The sequence below is a fragment of the Phyllostomus discolor genome, chromosome 6, assembly GCF_004126475.2.
Source record: "Phyllostomus discolor isolate MPI-MPIP mPhyDis1 chromosome 6, mPhyDis1.pri.v3, whole genome shotgun sequence".
NCBI lineage: Eukaryota > Metazoa > Chordata > Mammalia > Chiroptera > Phyllostomidae > Phyllostomus > Phyllostomus discolor.
In genome coordinates this window covers 17,125,551-17,150,536 of record NC_040908.2, presented here as the reverse complement: position 1 = coordinate 17,150,536, position 24,986 = coordinate 17,125,551, and the positions used below count along the sequence as shown (strand labels likewise).

The window sequence follows — 24,986 nt, the reverse complement described above, 5'->3', positions numbered from 1 at the left end:
CCCCCCCCCGCCTGACTGTCCCGCTCACTAATCTGGTCCTCGGCTGAGCACGGCCTGCTGACCGAGATTCTTTCGGCAATCACCTCCTTAGTTTTCAAGATTTACAACTGGTTCTCTTTCATAGCAGCCAAAATTCATGAATAAGTAATAAAGTTATGACAAATACAACAGTAATAATTTAAATAAAAATATTTGTTGAATGATTGATTACTATGTGTCTGGTACTATTCTAAGTACATTTCTGTAATTCAATAAGTGCTCAAGACAACCTTATGAATTAGGTAAAATTATTATCCCTGTTTTATGGGTGAGGAAACCGGGGACACAGATTCCAAGAACTCGCAGGTGGCGGAGCCAGGTTTCACATGCGGCGGCCTGGCTCCAAAGCTGATGTTTTTAACCGGCGCATTGATTGAACATGCTCTCTGCGATACATACTTGCTGCGAGGGTGTTTACTAGTTAAACAGGATTTAGATTCTCCTCAGAGAGCTGTCTATTCCTCAGAGGCTGGACTTCGTATTTTTTAGCACTAGGCCATCTTTAAAGTGGTGCATTTTCCTACAACGTCAGTTCTGAACTGTCTTCACGTCTGTAAAGGACGTTCTACACGGAACAGTCCTGGCAGGCTGAGCGCGTCTCTCCAGTCCAGGGGCGGACCTCCCTTGCTCCCGTGCGGGAGGGCCCACGGCGAGACGCGTGCGGGGCACCGTCCAACTGGGCCGCCGTTCTGCTTGGTGCCGTTCCGCGGGTCTCGGACATCTCAGAAGGGGCAGTGAGACGGCTGCATCCGCCAGCCTCTGGGCCTCCCCTGTGAAAACAGGGCGATCCTTCCCCTTCATGCCTCTGCCCAGTCACGTTCCTTTCACACATGCTCATGCTTTTGCACTGTTTACTGCTTTTAGCTTAAACATTTTTCTCCCTTTCCTAAAAATCACTGGAACACCTCGTGAGGTTTTTCCCCATTTCATTGCTATCAAAGCACATTCTATTCTTGTTTAAAGCAATACACAGATGTCCTTCACATTCTCAAAATCCTCGTGTACATTTTTGTGACATTTATTTCGTATGTCCATGAACTGATAAATGGGAGTGCAAGTGATCGTGTCATCTGAAACTAGGCTGTACAACTTGCTGCTTTCACACTCTCCCATCGGCGGACATTCCGCTTATCACCTCAATCTCTCAGACAAGGGCTGGGAGTCTGGAGGCTGATAAAGACAGATCCTGTGTGCGCTGGAGTGGTCCTGCCACCACCGTCTTCTTCCTGCAACCCCACTGATGTTATCAGCCCGGCCGACTCAAAGCAGGCAGCCCCAATCCCTGAGCAAACTCTACTGCTCAGATCTAGTCCATAATTTTAGAACCTGGTTCTCCTTGGCTTTAATTCTCTTTTGTCGAGTTCTAGAGGTGGCCATAGAAAAAAGGCAAACCTATTCACTTGAGTATATTTCTAACCTTCGTTCTTTCTCAATAAAAAGTAAACCATTTTTATCCTTTTTCATTTTTATCCTTTTTCAGTGGAGATATATATAGTTAAGGAATCATAAAAATATCTGCACTACTCTCCTAATGTTGTGAAGTTAATGAAGCTCAACTTCAAGGACAGATTAATCTGATTTATCACGGTTGTCCACACAGATTAATTCACTATCGTACCTACTGTACTATGGGCCTATGCATACAGCACCGAAACAAAAAGCAACGTGGGAGATACAGACACAGAGTCCTCTTCAGTGTGTTTTCAATCCTGAGTAGTGGGTGTGGGTGCAACCGAGGAAGCGCTGCACACAGGACTCTATTAGAGGAGAACGAGTGAAAACATCAACAGCTACAAATTTTACATAAACTCATATCCCAACAATCATGGTCAAACACTGTGTTTACTGGGTCTACACAACAGCAATCACACAAACAGCCCTGACTGGGTGGCTCAGTGGGCTGGGCATCGTCCTGCAAACCAAAGCATCGCCATTTCGATTCCCAGTCGGGGCACACACCTCGGTCCCGGGCCAGGTCCTCGGCTGGGGGTGCTCGCGAGGCTACCGATCATCGTTTCCCTCCCACATCCGTGTTTCTCTCCCTCTCTTTCTCCCTCCCTCCCACCCCTCAATCTAAAAATAAATACATGAAACTTTAAAAAATAGTTACATAAATACATCTAGAATAAGCAATGACATTTCTCAGAATTTCAACCTCTGCCAGGGAACTAAATGCCGTACAAAGTCGGGGAAGTTCTGTCTTTTCTGAACTCGTATTCTAAATTAAGCAGTGCGCTCTGCACCCCTCTTCTAAGATGATTAACTTCCATGAAGGCTCTGGCTTTAAAGTCATCGCGAGGAGGCAGCTAATTTAGTTAACTCCTCCTGCAACAGCCCTGTTACAGGGCGCCTTCTATCATTAGGTTTCAGATGTGTCTGTGCTGAACATACAAGACAGAAATCGAAGTATAAAGTATGAGCAGGCAATTAAGCAATGCTCTAAAGTAAACTTAATTCTAAATGTAATTTTAATTCTAAACTTAATTCAAATTTGAAAAACCAAAGAATGGAGAAAAATGGATGAAACCACCCTTAATGCAAACATCACCCCACTCCCAGAGACTCTACTGTCTGCAGGTACATACAGCAAAGCCTTGCTTCGCACTGAAGAAACACCTATTTATTGGTGGGTTCCGGTTGGCGAGACAAGGCTTCTAGGTTATGATCACGATTTTGAGGTTCACTATACGATGAGACCAAAATCGATCTCTCATCCCAGGTGAGGTTTGCCATGGAATCACTTTCCTGAGGCACTGCCATCCGAGGCACCTCTGTCCCTGTTGTGAAACTGACTCCTAAACTAAGTGTGTTACCAGCTCTGTACCCTGAGAGGGCTGATACCAGCTAGCAAGTGGCAAGCTGATGTCCACATGCTCCTAAGTCCTATACCCTGGAATATGTCACAAGGCAAACCAGCTAAATTTAAGATACGGAGACTATGCTGGCAGGCCGAGTGCAATCACAGGGTCCTTAAACATGGAAGAAGGAAGCAGAGAAAGACTCGGTGTCAGAGTGAGGTAATGTGAGAGGGACTCAACTAGTCCTTGCTGGTTTTCAAGATGGAGGAGGGCAGCCAAGAGCCAAGGAATGTGGACATCCATTTGAAGCTGGGAAAGTCAAGGAAACAGATTCTATTAATACGCAGAGCCTACAGAAAGAATCCAGTCCTGCCCACGCCTTGATTTTAGCCCAATGAGACGCGCATCAGAATTCTGCCTCCAGCACGGCGAGACAGTAAATACGCGTTACTGAACCCACTCCATTCACAGTACAAGCAGTAACAGGAGAGTGATACAGAGCAGAGCATAATCACAGCCCAGATCTTGGTTTCCAGCACTATTTTGTTCTAGCAATTGGTGTCACTTTCATTATTGCTTTTTTTTGTTTGTTTCAATATCCCAAAACTTTAATTTGCACTGTGTCAGTTAACATAGTAATTTTTACTTTTATTTAATTTAAATTTTCACTTGGCATACAACATTAGTTTCAGGTGTCCAACACAGTGATTAGACATTTATATTATTTACGAAGTGATCACCCGATAAGCCCAGCAGCCACCACACCACGCATAGTTACTACAATATTACTGACTAGGTTCCCTATGCTGCAGCTAACTGCCAGTGCGTACCCCCCCAACCCTTCACCTTTTACACCCAACCCCTCAGCCCCTCCCATCGGGCAACCACCAGTTTGGTCTCTGTGTTTGAATTTGTTTCTGTATTGCTTGTTCATTTACTTCTTAGATTCCACATGTAAGTGAAATCATGTGTAATTTATCTTTCTCTGACTTGTCTCACTTAGTATATTAGCCTCTAGGTCCATCCACGTTGTCTCAAATGGCAAGATTTCATTCTTTTTATGGCTCAGTAATGGTCTGCTGTGTATACTCTTACATACCACCTCTTCTTCATCCATTCCTCTGTGGATGGACACTTAGGTTGTTTCCATAACCTGGTTGTTGTAAATAATGCTGCAATAAATATAGGGGTGCACACATCTTTTCAATTAGTGTTTTGGATTTCTTTGGATAAACATCCAGCAGTGGAATTGCTGGGTCACATGGTAGTCTGATTTTTTGAGGAACTCTGTACTCTTTCCTAGTGGCTGCACCAATTTACAATCCCACCAACAGTGCCTGAGAGTTCCATTTTCTCCACAGCCTCTCTAACACTTGTGTTTTGATTTACTGATGATAGCCATTCTGACAAGTGTGAGGTGGTATCTCCTTGTGGTTTTAATTTGCATTTTTCTGATGACTAGGGATGATGAGCGTCTTTCGATATGTCTGTGGGCCATCTGTAGGAGAAATGTCTGTTCAGGTCCTCTGCCCATTTTTTAATCAAATTGTTTGTTTGGTGTTAAGTTGTAACATTCTTATTTTTGGGGGGGACATTAACCCCTTATAGGACGTATCATTGGCAATATCTTCTTCCACTCAGTGGGTCATTCTTTCATTTTGTTGATGGTTTCCTCGGCTGTACAAAACCTTTCTGGTTTGATATAATCCCATTTATTTATTTACTCTTTGTTTCCCTTACTCTAGGACATGTCCAAAAAACATTCTAAGACTGATATCAAAGAGTTTTCTTCTGGGAGTTTTACAGTTTCAGGTCTTACATTTAAGTCTTTAATCCATTTTGAGCTTATTCTGGTACATGGTGTAAGAAAGTGATCCAGTTTTCCCACCACCATACAGGCATGGGTTTATTTCTGGGCTCTCTTTTCTGTTCCATTGATCTATGTGTCTAATTTTTTTTTATGCCAGTACCATGCTGTTTTCATTACCATAGGCTTGTGGTATAGTTTGAAATCAGGTAGCATGATACTTCCAACTTTGTTATTCTTTCTCAAAATTGCTTTGGCTATTTGGAGTCTTTTGTGGGTCCATGTGAATTTAAGTATTATTTGTTCTAGTTCTGTGAAAAATGCCATGAAATCTATAGCTTGCTTTATGTAGCATAGACATTTTAACAGTGTTAATTCTTTCTATCCATGAGCATGGTATACCCTTCGATTCACTTGTTGCTTCTTCCATTTCTTCAACATCTTAATATTTTCTGACTTCAGGTCTTGTACCTCATTAGTTGAATTTATTCCCAGGTATTTTACTCTTTTTATGCAATTTTAAACGGGACTGTTTTATCAATTTCTCTTTCTGACAGCTCATTACTGGAAAGCTCAGATTTGGCACTGGCCTCTCACGGGCAGCCTGGAGGGGAGGAGGGTTCAATAAGGGGACAATGGCCTCTGCCAGCACTTCCGTCCGGGAGAAAGCTGCCCATCCAGGCCTCACCCTAAAGCTAGTGAGTTTAGTTCCTCCTCGTATGTCCATGGTTCTGAGCTGCTGCCCCTATGCTGGGGTTAGAGCAAGTGAGTGTCTGAGCAGGTGAGTCTATGTGCAGCCCCTCAAAAGACCTACCTAGGTCTCCAGAAGCTCTCCTTCTCACTGGGACACAAACCCTGCTGGTTTGCACAGCCAGATGTTATAAGGAACCCTCTTCCCAACACAGGCGCCCTGGGCTGGGGAGCCTCATGGAAGGCTGGGACTCCTTGTTCCTCGGTGGGACCACCATAGCCAAGGTATCCCTACTGATTCCTAACTGTCCCACCACGGCTGTGGGGCCTGCCTGTTCCACTTCTCCGTCCCTCCTACCCATCCCAACGTGGGTTCTTCTTTATATCCTCAGGTACAGGATTTCTAGTCAACTAGTTTTCACATGGTTCTCAATGGTGGATGTGTATAATCCAGTTGTAATTCTGATGTGGTTGTGAAAGGAGGCTAGCACAGCATTCACCTACTTCGCCATCTTGACTGGAAGTCCCCCTAACGCCATTCTTTAAGAAAAGGAACTACGGTTCCTTAGAGGAATGCTGAGCCTAGGGTTGGGGCAGGGAAAACACACGCGGCTTGTACCAAGAGACAATGGGAAGTGGTTCAAAGGAAAAAAGACGGGGGTCCAAAGGGACACAAGAGCCAACTTGCAAGAACTCCCAATGGCCAAATCTGGAACATTTCAGCAACAAAAGAAATGACAGTCCTGGATGATAACCCAACTAAAATTAATACTGGCAAGTTTATATTGGCATAGTTAATTGACTCAATCAACGATAAGGGACAAATCCTTACAGAATTGCAAATAAAATATGTCAACACTCCCCACTCCAGGAGGTAAGCTTAGCTCTCACCCCACCCCGCCCTTGTATGTGGGGAGTCCTTAGTGAATAAAATACACAGGGGTGGGCAAAAGGGGGTTTGTAGTTGTGAGTACAAGAAACACAGAGTTTATTTTGGTATTAGTATTTACTAGTTACTGTATTATGCATTTGTATTACAACTATAAACCTACTTTCACCCAGCCCTGTACGTAGAAAGGAGAACACGGAACAACCTGGCGGCGGCCACTTTGACCAAATGATTCCTACCGACGCCACCAGGGACGAGCCCCGCCGATGCCAAAGCCTTCCTGCTGTTTGTGGTGCTTTCCCCGGCCCGCCTAGTCACGAGAAAACTCCAAGCCAACTCATGCCGAGGGACAGTCTGCAAAGTGTCTACCCAGTATCCTTCAAAAACTCCGGAACAAGGACAGACTGCCATGGAACGGAGGGAGGCTCAGGGGACACGGAGCCGAAAAGAAGTACAGGATCCTCGGCCGGACCCTGACACAGAGGTGGGATACTGGTGGACACACAGGTGGAACCTGGGCCGAGTCTGGAGTTTGGTGAGGAGTTGCACACTCACGTTCATCCCTCGTGTTGACACCCGTCCCTCCGCTACGTGAGAGGCTGAGACTTGGGGAGCAAACAGGAGTTTTTCTGTACTGTTTTTGCAAGTTTTCTGTGTGTCTAAAATTATTCCATCTATTTGTTGATGCAAACCTCTGCTTGATTAAAAAATACACGAACAATGAACACTTTACCTTCTAAAATCAAAGACCTAAATATTCTTACGTAGGATTTATTTACTATACCCTTTGCTTGACTGTAATAGTTACAGGATGACCACTACCAACAGCTCTAAGCTGCAGTCTCGGCACTGTTGTTATCAAGGGAGAACACTGAGAGTGCCTGCCCACACAAGATGCCCCTGCCAGACGTTCCTTACACAGTCGTGTAACACTCAGATACACCTGCTTGAAGCACACGGAAAATATTTTCTATAAGATTTACAACAAGCCACGCAGGCTTTTAAAACTCCCCTCAGAATAACGTGTACAATAAACACAACAGCTAGGTCAGCTTTTCCGAGCACGCAATGTTGCTTCCTCCTCGAAGATGCATCACCACCTAGCGGCACCTCACCGCAGCCACCAGACAGCTGAAGGCACTGGCGCCAAACAATCGACTGAAATTAAGATGAAAAAACAAACTATAAGGTACATTGGGTCCATCTCTCCTATCTTTTTACTATTATCATAAATACCCTTTTCAAAGTTGGCTCAAACTGATCCTTGTAAGGTTTATTCTATTTTATTTGTACTTCTCCACTCAATGCAAAGTATACACAAAGCCCTGAAGCTACCTCAGAATTCTTCTACTGCTTTCTCCCAAAATCACCCTGCTATAAAAGCATTCCTTTGAGATCGTTTTTAGAATCTCCTTACTAGTTTAGGCAAAGGAATTCCTTCATTTACAGCAGACCTGGGGGTACGGAGAGGCCTCAGGTCAAAGTGTGTCTCCCAGCAGCCTGAAGCAATGCACATCTGACCGAAGCACTGGAGCAGCACACATCCACGTGACATCCAACTTAGGAAACCAGTTGTATTAACTTCAGTAAGTGATGGATCGGATAACTTTAAAACCCAGAGCCATTTCTCTCAGCCAAAGAAACTGTCCACTTCCACACAGCTCAGGGCGTGAGATTTGTCAAGAAGTCAGCTAACACAAGCAAAACAAAAGCCTCGTTTAAATTACTTAGAGCTCAGTGCAATCCTAAAAATTACTCAGTTCTCAATGTAATCCTAGAAAGAAGTGTAATCCTGGTATACTGCCTGACACGTGATTTAGCTGAACTGAGCCTTTGTTCCCAATGCGTTTCCGCCCCCAAAGGAAAAAAAAATTCACTCATCTCTCAGCCAAGCAACTCTGGCAACTGAAACTGCAAAATCAACAGTTACAAGAACTTATTTTTCACCTGGCAGCAGACTTGCGAAGATGAAACTGATCTGTGCTATGGATCTGCAAATACACAGAGGTGTGCATGGAATATCTAGCCATAGAACCAAAATGTGTTTAGTATGCACTACCGTATTTCATTTGAGAGTTTTCATTAAAATCTTGTTCATAAGCATTCAGTACAATGTACTGAATGAGAAAATCAATCACTAGATACTTTTCTGTATAGATTGGTAAGATGGGGGAATACAAGTTCTAGCAGGATGCCTTTAGCTACAAGTAACAGAATGCCATCTGAACGTCGCCTGAACAATCTGGGTTTATGTTTCTTGCACAGGATGAAGCCTGGGCCCCAGGCTGGTTGGGATGCCAGGCTCTCACATTCTACTCTGCCTTCCTCTTGGGCTCAAGGTGGCTGCAGCAGCTCCAAGTATGATGTGCTCTCCCGATAATGTCCCTAAGTAGGGAAGGAGCACATCAGCCCTTCAATCAACCTTTCCTCTCAGTGAGAAGGAAGGTCTGCATCCTGACAGACTCCGCATTAAGTCCCCGCGGTGACACTAGCCAAGGAGGCTGAGCAGGCAGTATCAGGTCTTTTCACCCTCAGTTTACGATGTACGAGAAATTCACTGTGGAACTCAGGAAAACACTCAAATATGCTCGCTTTAGAGTCCTTCCAAAAAGGCCCAGGCAGTTCTTAGCTTGGTGATGAGGATCGCTTACCTAATGTTAAGTGACCAAACCGATACACCTTGGTTGCACCAAAGAAACGAACAGAGGTGAAGTGTTACTGGTAGTGAATCCTGTGGAGAGTTTTCTCCAATTTAGAAGTGTGTTGGTCTTGTTTTTCTGAGTTGTAAAACAGAAGAGCAGCATAAAATTTTGTGAACTAAAAAAATAGGTGTAACCAAAAGGATGGAGTCAAAGACTTTGGGGCTTACAGATGGTTCTAGTTTCAGTGAAGGTCCATTTAAGTAAGAGGAGCTGGATAAAAGAGGGAGAGTTTTCCCTCTCACACTAGATGAAGTCTGCTATTATTGTAAACGGTCAATATCTCAAACAGAGAAACATTCATTCTTTATGCTTAATATACAATACATAATAAAATTAAGTGACTTCTATAAACTTAGAATTAAAACCGAGCAACAGTATCTTTAAATAAATCTATGCCTTGCTGACATTTACAAACACATTCATGAAGTACAATTAAAACTGCAAATCTGACCACACAAAGTGGGCTGTCTTTCCTGTCGACATGTGGGCCCTGCGTTGCACCGATTTCATGTTGAATAACAACATGCACTATCGTTGTTTCTCCGAGTGCTCTGGTGAGGGACACAACAAATATGAACCGACTGGCGTTTTGTTCATGATCTTTAAAAGGAGAAATGTTTATAAAACACCAAAGACATTTAAAACAAAATTCCAGTTATTCCTGTAAATCAAGTTTGACCAAAATTTTTTAAATATTTTGGCAGACAGAGGATACTCTGGGAGGCTGAATTTATGAGGACCCTCCTACCCAGCCAGGTTCGAACATCCTGCCGACGCGGACGCCACAGCACCTCCTGAACACACACACACTCACAGGCTCTGGCCGCCTTTACCAAGCAGATCCACGGAGGGCCACCCCGGTACTTCGCACTTCTCCCTGACTCGTTCCAAATACTCTGGATGTATTCACAACTGATGATTTTCCTGGCTTTCGCCATTGCATTATGTTGCAGTTTTAGAACTGAGTTACAGTTTACTTTGTCAGGGAGATTTTTAGTTTAGTACTTGATGTGGCCACTTTTTAAATCACAATCTCTTTAATTTTACCACATTGTGCTTTCTAAAAGCCTCAAACTCCTCTACTCCTCTAGTGTGATTAATTAATGATCCAGAAAAACCAAAAGGCCACGAGCTGGGTGGGCACAAATGGCATGTGCATTTCCTAGTACAAGCTCAACAGGCAAATGGACTTTTTATGACACCTTTGGGTTTAATAGTTCACTTCATTAGATTTTGCTAAGTGATTACAAAGTTGGTTAAAAATAAGAATCTATGTGTATGCCACCAATGGAAACAGCTGACATCTAACCATAGGGCATTTTTTTCTTGAAATCTAATTGCATATCTCTTAGTTAACTTACCAAAACTCTTTGTAACTTAACCTGGAATCTAAACACTCTTAATGATTTCTTTCCTAGCTTGTCATATAAGTGTGTTACTTTTATACTTTAAGAACAGAACTTTCAAATTCCCAACTCTCATCCATTCCCCAGCCTGGTACTATAAATATAAAATATTATTTTTCTTCAGTCATTATATTCCAAATATCTGGTAAGCAATATTTTATTTAAAATCAATTATAAACAGCAATAGTAAATACTCCCTAAAGTTATGCTAAGTTGTCAACAAGCTAAGTCTAGCATAGTCTGAGGCCAGACAGAGCTGTGACCACTAAGACGCATCTATTCTTCTCCCTTTGTTTCATTTCTTCCTGCAAGTTCCAACTGTAGTACTCTCACTGGCAAACGAACTTGGTTTCGAGTTGGTTTTTTGCTGCCTACACTTTTGCCTTGCCTAGTTTACTTTGCACTGATTCACTGTAGAGATACTAAAATCTTTTTCTCCAATCCAAAATCTATTCTCATTAGTGGTCTGCATTTTCATGAAATCTCATCAAGTCTGCAAATATTTAAGAGCCTACACTATGTAAGACATTCTGAGACGCTTATAACTCATGTGAGAAAAGAAAATAGGGAAATGGAAAAAAGTTAAAAACAGCATCCTGGCACAGAAACACGTGGTGAGAGAAGGGACAGGTTTGCGACGAAGAAGACGGCTACGCCAGGGCAGAGCAGGCGGGAATAAGGATGAGGAAACCAAAGAGAGGACAAGTCTGTGAGACTCAGGAAAAATCGGAGGTCTCCTGCGGATCTCCGCAAGGCAAAAGGCGGACGCTCCAAGTGGAACTACAGAGACAAGAGGCGGCAGCAAGCAAGGAATATCGTGTTGGCGTTGAACTTAATCCTCACAACCGTCCAGTAAACAGCACTACATATATATATAATCTGATGTATAACACTATTAGTTTCAGGTGTGACAAAATGATTCCATACACTGTTGGGCAAAAGTAGGTTTATAGCTGTTTGTGTGAAAATAACATAAGGAAAAACTCTTTGTTTCACATACTCACAACTGTAAAACTACTTTGCCAATCCCATACGAGTATACAGCAGGGATTTTCAACTGTTTTCCTCTCATGGCACACACAAACTAGTTACTAAAATTCTGCGGCACACCAAAAAATGTATTTTTTGCCAATATGACAAAAAATAGGTATAATTTTGATTCATTCACACCTGACAAGTGCTGGATGTTGTCATTTTTTTATTTGACAATCAAGAGAAAAGAGGTCAGTCCCCCCGACAAAATAGTCAGGTATTGCATGTTTTGAAAAGTCTCCGAAAATCGCTGGTATGTAGTGAAAAGATCACCACAATATGTCTAGTTAACAGCCATCACCACACAGTTACAAAATTATTTTTATGATGAGAACTTTCAGAATCTACTCTCTCGGTAACGTTCAAATATACACCACAGCCTTAGTAACTATTGTCACCACGGTGGACATTACTCCCATGATATTTATTTTTTATCCCCAAAGAAGTTTGTCCTTTTTTATCACTTTCACCCATTTTGCCCACCCTCTAAACCCCAGCTTCCGGCAACTATCAGTCTGTTCTCTGAATCTATGAGTTCATTTGTGTGTGTGTGCGTGCGTGTGCACGCGCATGTGTGTTTTAACTCCATACACAAATGAGATCACATGTGTATGTCTTTCTCTATTTGATTTACCTAACACCCTCAATGTCCATCCATGTTGTCACAAGTGGCTGGGTTTCCTTATTTTTTTTATGGCTAAATAATATTCTCTATTGTGTGTATGGGTATACCACTTTTCTCTATTGATTCACCTATCGAGTGACAATTAGGTTGTTTCCATGTCTTGGCTATTGTACATAATGCTGCAAAGAATAAGGTGGTGCAAAAATCTTTCTGTGTTACCTAGAAGTGGAATTGCTGGATCAAATGCTAGTTCTATTTTTAATACATTTTTAAAAATTTCTTCCATATTGTTTTCCATATTAGCTGCAAGTTACATTCCTATCAGTAGTGCATAAGGAAGCCCAATTTCTCCACACGCCTGCTATCATTTACTGTATTTTGCCATGTATAATGTGCACTTTTTGCCCAAATTTTTGAGGGGAAATTAAGGATGCATACTATATGTGGGCATAATGATTACATACCGTGGGTATAATAAGCTGGTGTATGATGCACACCAAATCATGGGTGCATATTATACACGGGAGCACATTATACACCGTAAAATATGGTATTATTCCTCAAGTGTTTGAAAACAGCCATTCTGAAAGGTGTGAGGTGGTATTTCACGCTGTGGTTTTGACTGGCATCTCCCTGACGATCAGTGATGCTGAGAATCTCCTGGTGTACCTGTTGGCCGTCTGTGTGTCTTCTTTGGAATACTGCGTATTCAGGTCCTCTGCCCATTTGTTCATCAGATTCTGTCTTTTGCTACTGAGTTACACTCATTCTTTATATTTTATGGATCTTACCCTCTTATCACATATGATTTGCAAGGATTTCTTCTCACTCTAGAGGCTGCCTTTTCAGTCTGTTGATGGTTTCCTTTGCTGTGCAGAAACGTTTCAATTTGAGGTACTTCTGCTTATTTACTTTTGCTTATGGTGTCAGATCCAAAAACTCATCACCAACACCAATGTTAAGGTATTGTTTCCTTTTAGGAGTTTTATGGTTTCAGGTCTTACATTCAAGTCTTTAATCATTTATAGTTAATTTCCGTGTTTGGTATAAGAAAATGTGTCCAGTTGCATTATTTTGCATGTGACTGCCTACTGTTCCCAAGACCATTTATTTAAGAGACTTTCATTTTTTCATTAGATAATCTTAACTCCTTTGTCTATATAGGTTTATTTCTATACTATGTATAGTTTTATGTATAGGTTTATTTCTGGTATCTCTACTCTGTTCCACTGATCTGTGTGTCTGTTTTTATGCCAATACGACACTATTTTGATTGGGATAGCTTTGTAATACAGTTTGAAATCAGGACGAATTATACCCCTACCTTTGTTTTTCTTTCTCAAGACTGTTTTGTCTAGACAGGGTCTTATGTGTTTTTATACAAATTTTAGGACTATTTTATTTTTGTAAAAAAAATTGCATTGGAACTTCAGGAAAAATCTCACTAACCTGTAGACTGCTTTTGATAGTCTGAACATTTTAACAACAATAATTCTTCCAATCCATCAACACAGAATATCTTTCCATGTATGTGTATATTCTTCAATTTCTTTCATTAATAATATCTTATAGTTTTGGTGTACAGATCTTTCACCTGTTTGGTTAAATTTATTTCTAAAGTATTTTATTCTTTTTGATGACACTGTGAATGAGATTGTTTTCTTAATTTCTCTTCCTGATAGTTCACTGTTAGTGGATAGAAACACAACATGTTTTTTAATATCAATGTTGCATCTTGTACCTTCATTGAATTCATTTATTTGTCAGTTTTTTGGTGGAGTACAGAATTTTCTGTATATAATGTGATCTGCAACTAGTAAACAGTTCCACTTATTTTCCATTTTGGATGTCTTTTGTTTGTTTTTTGGCTAACTGCTCTGGTGAAGACTTTTAATACCGGACTGAATAAGAGTGACAAGAGTGGGCATCCTTGTCTTATTCCTGATCTTACAGAAGAAGCTTTCAGGTTTTTACCGCTGGGCATGATGTTAGCTTGTCATACGGCTTTTAGCATGCTGAGGTACATTCCATCTGTACCCACATCACTGAGGGTTTTTATAATAAACAGATGTCAAATATTGCCAAATGTTTTTTCTGCATCTATTGAGATGATCACATGATATTTATCCCTCATTTTGTCAATGTGGTGTATCATGTTGACTGATTTATGAAAATTGAACTGTCCTTACATTCCTGATTGACCATGATATGATTTTTATAAGTTACTTGAATTGGAAAGAAATAATTAGAACTTTCATTATTTGCAGATGACATAATACTGTATAGAGGGAACCTTAAAGCTTCCACCAAAAACTATTAGAATAAATGAACTCAGTAAAGTAGCAGGGTATAAAGTTAATATTCAGAAATCAGTTGCATTTTTATATACCAATAACAAAACAGAGGAAACAAAAATTAAGAAATTATCTCATTTATAATTTAAATAAATTTAACCAAGGAGGTAAAAGACACGTAGTTGGAAAACTGTAAGGCAGTGAAGAAAGAAACTGAAAAAGATACAAATGGAAGCGCACTTCTCACGGATAAGAATAATTAACATCACTGAAATGTCTATACTACCCAAAGCAATCTACAGATTCAGTGCAATTGTTATAAAAATACCAAAGGCATTTTTTACAAATTAGAATAAATAATCCAAAAATTTATATGGAACTGTAAAAGACCCTGAATAGCCAAAACAATCTTGAGAAAGAAGAACAAGGTTGGAGGTACCATGCTACCTGATTGCAAACTACACTACAAGGCTATAGTGGTGCAAACAGCATGGTACCGGCATACAAACAGACACATAGATCAACGGAACAGAATACAGAACCCGGGAACAAACATACACCTAGAATGTTAATTAATCTATGAAAAAAGGCAAAAGTACTCAAAGGGGTAAAATCAGGCTCTTCAATAGATGATGGTAGGAAAACTGGAACATGTTCTTACACCATATACAAGAATAAACTCTAAATGGATTAAAGACAATGTAAATAGTTTATTTTCTCTTTCAACGTTAAATGTTTCAAAAAAGAGATTCAAATAAAATAATCTGTTATGATCCACTACGAAAAAAATGAAACTGGTGATTGTTTTTAGGCCAGTAAAGAAAAAATGGTAATGCTCTTATACTTCCATGAATTTTAGTAAATTACTCTTTTTTAAGTTGGTATATCACATATAAAATGAATGAACAACTTAACTGTGAACAACCTACCAAACCCAGGAACACTTTTGAGGCTGGCTTTGAGACACACTTTCTCCAGTCTGAGGTAGCTGTATCTCATCAGACAATTCCACAGGAACATCCAGTCCATTCTCGTCCGATGGTTCATGATGATGACGCTTCTTTCTCCCGGAACAAACGCATCACCTGTTATAATCACTTTTACACCAAACATGGTCTCCAGCAATGCCTAGGGCAAAACAAAATAGATACATAAGAAATTAAAGTTATTATTTCCCATATAAGTAAATAAGTCAGAAGCATAGTATTTCCCATAGGTCTTCTATGATAAACCAGGAAAAAGAAGTTCATCTGGAAGAATGAGAATGTGAAGTCACCATTTCTATTTTGAGTTCTAATTTCAGTGCCTGGCAGTTTCCCAATTAAAAAAGGCTAACTTTCATTGAAATCTTGATGATACTATTTTAAAAAGAAAAAGACACACTAAACTCTACTGTGATTATTTAAGGGTAAATGGCTGAGGGAACAGAAAGTCAAAATTTTTATTTCATACCTTCTACATGATCTTTTTAAAAACCAATACACACCTCTTTATTTTAACAATATGTAAAGAATAAAATGGATTTGACTAGCTTTAGCACTCACAGCAGTGCCTGGCACAGAAAATGCTCAAATATTTGCCAAATTCTTAAATTAACTTTTCTGATTAATACTATGTCTAAAATATTTAAAAGAAAAGTATATTATAGACTTGAGTTCTTGAAAGAGAAATAACAGATACTAAGAGAACTTGATTGCTGATTTCAATCCCCATTTAAATCTTCAAATAATTTTAAACTTACTAGTTAATATTTGACTTCACTACTAATGGAGAGAAAACTAGTCCAAGGCCAATAAAAAAAAAGTAAGTTACAATTTCCTTGGCAGTATCATGAGAACCTTGATCGGACGGCCGCAAATAACCTGCGGCAGAGTTCCACAACGGGCCACGACACAACGTAAGAAAATGAAGCGCAGGCACCTGCAACGATACTGCTAACACACAGGCATCAGGCCGAGGAACAGGAGCGAAGCAAACGAGAAAGAGCATGTACAGTAAGCACCCACACATAAACCTCTCTAACGCAGATGCAGACAGTAGCTCAGATAATTCAGTGGGAACCGGACGGGGAGTGAAATTATAAACATCAAGGAAATAACTGCCTTACAAGCCAGGCTGGTGGCTGCTTCTATCCGGCACGAGGCTCTCGTGAGTGGCAGCGAGGCGGCCGGCTGGAGGGCTGCCAGTGTGCTGTTTCCTGACCTGCTTGGTAGTTGTGCTTGGAAACTGTATATCAAAGTGTGTGTTTGTGTTCTACTAACTTTTCAGTATGTTTGCTCTATTTCACACACAAAAATCTATTTTTTAAGGAATATAATACAAAAGAAAAATAGGACTTCAACAACATAAGAATAAATAGGGCCTAGAATTAAAGGTTAAAATGAATATTAGCTAAAGGAAAAAAGAAATCTGAAATGTTTTCTGTCCAAAGCAGTGCAGAGTCAGAGTGTTAAGACACTAGCAGAGTAAAGAGGGATCACCTGGGCCAGCGCAGCTCTGGGTATCCCAGGGGACCCCAAGAAGTTGCTTTCCCTTGGCTGAGATTCACTTTAGGGCTTGGCTATTCAACCTGGCATTTATTAAGCCCTAGAAGAATCGCCTCCGAGAGGTCAACAAACATGAACCCTTGAAATTACACACAGAACGTTGCTAGGCAAAATGCCTCTAGTGTTTATCAGATTTCCAAAGGGGTGAATGTCCAAACACTCAAATAATTGTAACCCCTACTCCCAAGTCCCCGGGAAGGTAAGTCCTGCGCAGAAGACTTCATGACGGAGAGAATCATGGCAGAGACTACTGGGCTTGGACCTGCAGTGAGAAATATCTTTTTCTACTTTCTAAGCATAAAGGATCATCAACCACCGAAATGAATCACTCCATTTCTATGTCTTAGCCAACAGGATATGTGTGACTTCACCACCCAAGGTTACTGTATTTTGCCATGTGTAATGCATTCCAGTGTATAGTGCTCACCCACGTTTTAGGCTCAAATTTTCAGGAAAAAACCTTCCGTTTTAATTGTTTAATTCAATTTTTTACTTATTTATATTTAGAAACAAAACCAATTATCGTATTCCAGGGTATTAGCTTGCATATAGATATGGTTATTGCTTTCTAGAGTTACAATTTTAACGCATAAGCAGAACTAAAAGAATTAAAAATATTTATATAGATACGGAATTAGTACTACCCATGTATCCTTATTTTTTGTTCAAAAAATTGGGCAAAAAAGTGCACATTATACACAGTAAAATACAGTAATTTGCATCAACTCCACTCTACTTTACAAATACAATACACTTTACAGATTTGCAGAGAACTGAAATGCAGGATACCCTTCCCGTAACTGGTATGAAAGAGGGAGCTGAATATTAATTGTGGCCTATATAAACCCAAAATCTCAACTCTAACCTTTTATGTGCAATTTCTAATGCATGTTTTCTATGGATACCCCCAAACAATCATTTGCTTTTCATTAGGAAAATGTCAAAATAAAAAACCCCAGACTCTTTTTCCAGGAGCATATCACATGGCATTTTCTCCCTGACCGTCTAGCACTCTATCAGAACGTGCCTGCAAGTTACATGTAACCTTTTGGGCAGCCCAGATCTCAGGCTCACAATAATCATTTTTAATACCAGACAAGACATCTCTAGTCAACATTACTTACAGCTCCTGCAAGGCAGAATAGCAAATGCACCACACAGAGATAAGTTGCAATGTCTACAAAAAACTCCAGGATTCAAATAATCCAGATTAAAAGCTAGAAAATGGACACTATTCTCATATTTCTCATATCTGTACCATTTCTAATATTGAAGCTATTCTCAGCAATAAGACACTAACCTTATAAAATTTTATAATGCTTCATTTCTTCTGCTGAACTAGTGCTACCCCTGTCATAACTTTAACCTAATTGGACAAATATATTTCTGCTAGAATTAGCAATAAAAAGGCAATTTCTGAGGAGCTTTTATAAACCACTATTTTCTACCTCCAAGAGTTCCACCAGATATGAAAACACTGAAAGGAGAGGTTCCCCTCACGGTCAGAGAACGGGTTTTTCCACCCTGACCCAGGCGCTCACTTCTCATTCCAACGGACCTGCCTTAAATCTGAGGTGAAAACAACCAGGTTCCTCCTCTGCTTGTCTTTTAAGACTCGGCCGAGGCGTGGCTCCTCAAAACCTTAGCTGGTTAAGGCCTTGCAATCCCAAGTCACCCATCAAACACTGAGCACCCCCTTTCTTAAGAGAAGCAGTCTAGACAGAAATGACGCCCATTAGCCTGTGTTTGCTGAACGCCTGTTTGCTCTCGGACTGGAAGGAAGCCAGCAGGCTGCGGAAGAGACTCACATCCTAGGTGGGGGGTTAGAAAATGACCTCTAAGCTCCTAAGTCGTGATTAACGATGAAAGGACAGAACTCTAAGTAATTTTCATAATCCCAGGTAATTAACTAACACTGAACTGTGGAACAGACTCAGTTTTGAAAAGCAAAAACTGCTCTGGACACATGCAAGGCTGGACCCTGTTAGTACCGTGTTGAACAGAACTCTCTGAAAATGAAATAAACAGAGACACGCACCCCCTACTGTAGAAATGTCCCAAGAGAGACCAAAAGAGAGACCACTCCACACACTGTTCTAGAAAGGATTCTTGCACACACAGGTAGGGTAGGCTCAACGACTTCTAAGTTTCATCTAAGATTCTAAAAGATTTTACTGTGGTACCTCCTTAAAGACAGAAAACGTGTTCTTTGAAAGTAGTACAGCAAGAAAAATCTTGCCAAGAAAATCATTTTAATGCATAAAAGCTTACAAAAACGATCATCTTGTGATTATTTCTGTGAAAAACACTCTAAGTGCATTTACCCTAATTTATCTGTAGTGAAAGTGGTTTTTAACTGTTTGGGATTGCTTAAAATAAAGCACACCTACCACAGGGGAACAATGACTAAATTCCTTCTAAATAAAAAAAAATGACCTATTTGCTTCAAGACAAAAACTCCTCAGTACCTTATAAAAGTATAAAATAAACAGTCATAAGAGACACCCTGACAGTTTTCCTCCATTTCTATGAGCAGAGATGTTCACTATCTCAAATCTCTAACATCAGTTTTCTGTCACCCAGCCCTAGGTTGGACGTTGATCAATTTCCTAACCGACTCTCCGCCTGTTATGAGTAAGCAAGGCACTGAGTTAAACAGCCAGGTAACAGAAGTTTTTGCAGATACATACGATATGATACTATGACGGTGGTTGAATCTTGCCAATTCTCACATCAAGTGATAAGGCAGAAGTGAGGAACCGATGGAATTACCTTTGAAGATCTATGGGAAAGTGCCTCACGAGAGACCAGCACACTACCTACCAATGAGTCCAGCTCAGCCAGTTTTTTCTGAATGTTGGATCCAATTTCTGCAGCTGACCACTCAGGTGAAGTGACTGGTCACTTGCTGTTTTCAACACGTGAGTCACACTCAGCACAGGCCCACTCACAGTTCCCATTTCACCTCACGTGGAGTGGGGGTTTGGGAGGGACCCTGTATTCTCTCTCCACTTTCCTTCACCCATCCTAGTGTATGTGACTGAAGCTGTATCAGGTAAACAGATGCACAGTGTAATTCTGCGGTAATAATAATGGTGCCAGTAGTAGCAGTTGTGGCAGGTGTTACTTTGCAATTTGTCTAGTAAATTCCAGCATTTCTTCCAGAACAATACAATTTAAATTGTGTGCATGACTGGTCAGAAAAGAAAAGGCTATATTTCCCAGATTCTATTACAACTTTTAGCTGTTCTCACCAGTGGGTGAACAAGAGAGACATGCGTGCCTTGTAACGCACTGGTCTACAAGAAACGTGCCCTGGACCTCTCCCCTCCCCACTGCCCGCAGAGTGGAGCAAAGACAGGGCAGTGGCCGGCCCTGACCACACAGAGGAGGGTATTATGCCAGGCTGGGTAGAAGGAATCTCAGGAATCTTAAATAAGCCAAGGAGCAGAGGAGCCCTGCCAACCTGGACCTGAGCATAAATAAAGTGCTACCTTACTCAAGCCACTGTATTTTAAATTTTCTTCGATAGTACAGTCGAGCCTACCCCTTAAAATGAATACAGGAGCAAACATTTGCTGCACACTTTACAAAGGCTTTCTTAGCACCCCATTTAGTTGTCACAATCACTCTCTGAGATACGTAGATAGTATCAGTACCCTTTCTTACAGATGAAGAAAGAGAAGTTTAGAGAGCTAAGTAGCTTAGCCAAGTTTAAACGACTAGAAAGTAGTAAGGCCAATAGCGAAACCAAATGTGCCAATAAGCATTCTGCTTATATTGGCTCTCCAAGGAAATCTGATTGCTCACTGCAAATCATTACAATTGCAATGAGTTCTACCGGCGTAGCAAGTATAAGAAAGTTCTCAAATCTCTTAAGGTCTTGGTAGAGAGGTTCAGCCACAAACATGAGATTCAAAACCAGAAGATTATACTATGGAAAAATGATGACATTAAAGAAAATGAAGTATAAGAGCAAAATAAGACTGTTACCAAAAAATCATTTACCTCTAAATGTTTGTTTTAGAAACCTATATATAATGTGGAATCTGGATTGGATCTCAGAGGTTATATACTCTAACTTCCTTATTTTACAGATGATGAAACAATAAAAAGTTACATAAATGACTTAAAAGAATTAAACATTTTCTAAATGAAATGTCTATGGTTTTATTAATGACTATAAGTAGGATAACTGAACATTCAGACAGCTTGTGGGTGACTTTTTAGAAAAACTACTCATGACAGTTAATTTTGTGTGAACTGAAACTGTGCTTGTTTTACTTAATATAAACATTTTATAGAGAAATACTCTGTAAATAAGCGAGTGATAGTGGCTACGTGACACAAGATGAATATTTTATATTAAATGGTATGTTTGACAGCTGCTATGAGATAATGGACTTTGTCATTTTAAAGCTGATTTAGAAATCCAACTCTAAGAATTCGTGGCCTGGAAAGTCGACTTCTGTCCTCTAACGAAGTAGTCTTTCAGCCAAATATAAGCCAGAAAAGAAGGTGGTCAAGGTGGCCAAGCTGTGTAAATCTAAATCTGAAAAGGTATTTCAGGTGGAAGGACCACTGCTTCCGCAAGGAGACAGGCTCACCACCACATCCCAGCAAAGCATTCAGCACGCGGTAGACACTTAATAGCTGTTGGGTGACCCTTCCGGGATCCTGCCAACTACTTCTGCAATAAACAAAAGTTACAACAAAACATCCTCCCATTAAAAAAAGAAAAAGAAATTTTGCCTAAAAGAATAAGAAAGATCCACACCAAGAGCATAGGGATAGTACAAATATTCAATGCCAAGTATTTCCTACAGGAAAGGAAAGGGGGGGAAAAAGAAAACAAGGAGGGTGACCGCTGCTTCCAGCCCTGGCAGAGTAAGTGGTACCAGACTCGCCACCCAGCTGACTTACAGGAACTTATGGTTGTTGTAATGAATAAATCACGGAAGAACCTCAAGAAAGTAATGAAACCAGCACAGAACAATACAAAGCACGGTATTTTAAACAGAAATGCACTATGTGAAGAAAATAGGAGAGTCAGTGAACTTGGTATCCTATGAGACACGATTCCAATACAGGAAATCTAACACACATATAACTGTAGTCCCAAAAGGAGAGAAGAGAAAGAATTAAACTGAAAAAAATATATGAAGAATTAATGGCCCAATTTGGAGGAAACAAACTAAGCTACAGATCCAAGAAGCCAAATGAACACAACAAATTAAACATAAAGAAAACCACATTTAGCTGTATCACAATGAAATTGCTAAACAACAAGGAAATCTCAAAAGCAGTTAGAGAAAAATGAGGCATTTCATAAAGAGAAGCAACAATACATATGATGGCTAATTGTTTATAAAATATCAAGGAAACCATAAGACAGTAAAACTTTCAAGTGTGAAAATTAAAAAAAAAATGTTATAACCAGCAACACTATCCTTCAAAAACGAAGGCAAAATAAGGAAAATAATTAAATGAAAACAGTTCAGTTACAGGAGCCCTCACTGTAAGAAAAGCTAAAAGCTGGCTGGTGTAGCTCAGTGGATTGAGCATGGGCCTGTGAACCAAAGGGTCACTGGTTCAATTCCCAGTCAGGGCACATGCCTGGGGTGTAGGCCAGGTCCTCGATAGGGGGCACGTGAGAGGCAACCACACTTTGATGTTTTTCTTCCTCTCTTTCTCCCTCCCTTCCCCTCTCTCTAAAAATAAACAAACAAAATCTTAAAAAAAAAAAAAAGCTAAAGGGAGTTCTTCAGGTTGAAGAGAAATGACAATAGATGGAAACTCTAATATACAGGAAGAATAAGGAACACTAGAATGGAAAATATGTAAATAAATGTAAGAGACTATCTTTTTTCTTCTAGTTTCTTTAAAAGACATGATGATTTAAAGCAAAAATAAATTCCAACACTGCAGTATGGAGGCAATTATGTTAAGTACAGATGCAGTAAGATAAAGCAGCACAAAGGATGTAAGAATAAATGCACTTCACAGTCACAAGGTTCCCACATTTTACATGGAGCAGTAAATATTAATTCCAAGGTTGTATTAGGTAATCCCTAAGCGATGACTAAAAAAATTACAGTCACACCTCAGTACTCGTCAGATTCAGAACTTGTCAAACCCTGCACTGGTCGCATTTTGATGAGAAAAAAGGGTTTCAGCACTTGCTGCTTGCTGGGGACTCGCTGCGCTTGCTAGAGCTTGTGCGACACCGCCCCTCGAGAGAAAATGCTTCATCACCGGTGGTTTGAAAAATTCCTTCGGTACTCGTCATGAGTTCCAGAACAAATGAACAAATGCTGAGGTACCACTGTACAGAGATATAATTTTCTTTCAAAAACAGAGGAGAGAACACTGCCCAACTCATTTTACGAAGCCAGCCTAATTGACACCAAAGTTTGGGCAGTTTGACCTTGAAACTTCTTTATGTTTGTCTACTCATCCAACCAATATGTATAATACCTTGTTCCGAGTATTTTGGCAACCTGTGTCTGTGACTTCCCCCAAAAGGGAAGGCTTTCTTGCCAACTTTCCTCTTCTTCTGTGAGGGAATCATACATTACTGAGACTGATTTTATTACTAGCATCAGTTTCTCAGATAATTTTTCTTGTTGGTCATCCCTGGTTCAGAAGAACTCCAAACCTCCTTTTGAAACAATCAAGAGGTACCAGCGAACTCCTTACCGCTGGGGCGTTGTTAAGGCTCCATGAGACGCTGACCAATCCTACCACCTAAGGCTCTAAAGGTGGCAGACAACCTGGGTTTAATCTCAGCTGTGTTTTAATAATTCTTTTCTGTGTGTGACCTTGGGCAAATTAATTTCTCAAAGCTTCTATTTTCTCTTCTGTAAAATGAGGGTAATGGTCACACCTGAAATGAAGCCATCCTCCTAAAGCACAACACTTGCCATCCAGTGTCAACAGCTAGGATCATCATCACCCTGGGTTTTTACTTTGATTTTTCCTTTTAAGAAAATCTTCTAATTCTTCCCCTTGTATCTGAATTAAATATGCAACCACACCACAGTTACTTATTTTCTCCCAGTACGCTGTCCCTCTCCTTGTGCTTGTAGAACAGGCAGCTGTAAGTGCAGATGCAGAAGAGAGGGGAGAGGAAGGACGGACAGACAGGCAGGGGACTACTTTTAGTTTAACAGCATCGCATTTCATAAACAGATATCTCTGAATAAAAATTCAAACACAAATTAATCTCATAAAGGGGAACAAATGTAATCTCTAAAATTACTCACAGGATTCCTTTTTAAACATGAAAATAGGGTAAACTGTAAATGATTTATTAAAATTCAATTCACAGGACACTTTTAAGAAATATCTGTTCCATCAAGACAGGTACACCCACCACTGTCTCCGGAACATCCCCCAGTCAGTCTCTCCTGAGGGGCCCGATCCTGAGCCCCATACTCTCCTCGCCACCGACACCGCCGTGGCAGGCCGCTGGAGGAGAAACAGAGGACCCAACTCAGCAGAATCGGGTAAAGAAGATCCCTCAGCAACTGAATGAAGAGGATGCCGCTCTAGTCTTCTTCAGGTACAACCTCCCCCATAACGAGTCAATAAACCAGTAAACGCTGAGCTCTAGGCGTTGCTCAGCAAAAGGAAGGACATCACACTCAGGAAATGCAGCCCGTTCAAGGTGAAGGCAGCTGCACGCACATCCCTCCATTTTTTGAGAAGGCACTACCGGCCAGCAGCGAGAGAGAAGGGTGGGAGCCACCGCAGTCCCAGACGAGGGAGGAGTCTGGTGTGGGACCCTCTAGGATGAGTCCCCCACCCGCCTCCCTGGGGCTCGGGGTGGGAGGGAGTCTGCTGCCAGCAGTATGCACTGACCCCGCAGGGAGTACCTGGCAGTTCTAACAACCTACCACACACTTTGTATGTGCTGTTACCTTACAGATGTTGTTAACTTAGCCCGCAGATAGAAAACCACTTTATTTCTTAATTCGGTGCTTACAGGGAAGAATTAAATCGATCACATCAATACCACAAATTTTTACAAGTTTGTTATCTCAATCTTAATTTCTGTCATTGTTTTGTAAAATATATGGAAATGAAAATAAAATTAATGATGCAAAAAATTCTTCAATATGTATCTTTAGATTTGCATATTTTGCTAGACATAAAG

The 24,986-nt window shown here is 40.6% G+C and overlaps 1 protein-coding gene across 4 annotated transcripts in view; it reads right to left on the bottom strand.

The window, feature by feature from the left end:
- The window catches only part of LCLAT1 (lysocardiolipin acyltransferase 1), a 150,585-nt gene that overhangs the window by 65,320 nt on the left and 60,279 nt on the right, over positions 1-24,986 (bottom strand). For 3 of the 4 annotated variants that reach the window (XM_028517438.2, XM_036027799.1, XM_036027798.1), the window contains exon 3: positions 15,212-15,410. In XM_028517438.2, the coding sequence (XP_028373239.1) occupies positions 15,212-15,410 (199 nt within the window). Of the gene's footprint in view, positions 1-15,211; positions 15,411-22,931; positions 22,957-24,986 lie in introns of those variants that run through there. The other variant, XM_036027800.1, reaches the window with a different exon arrangement.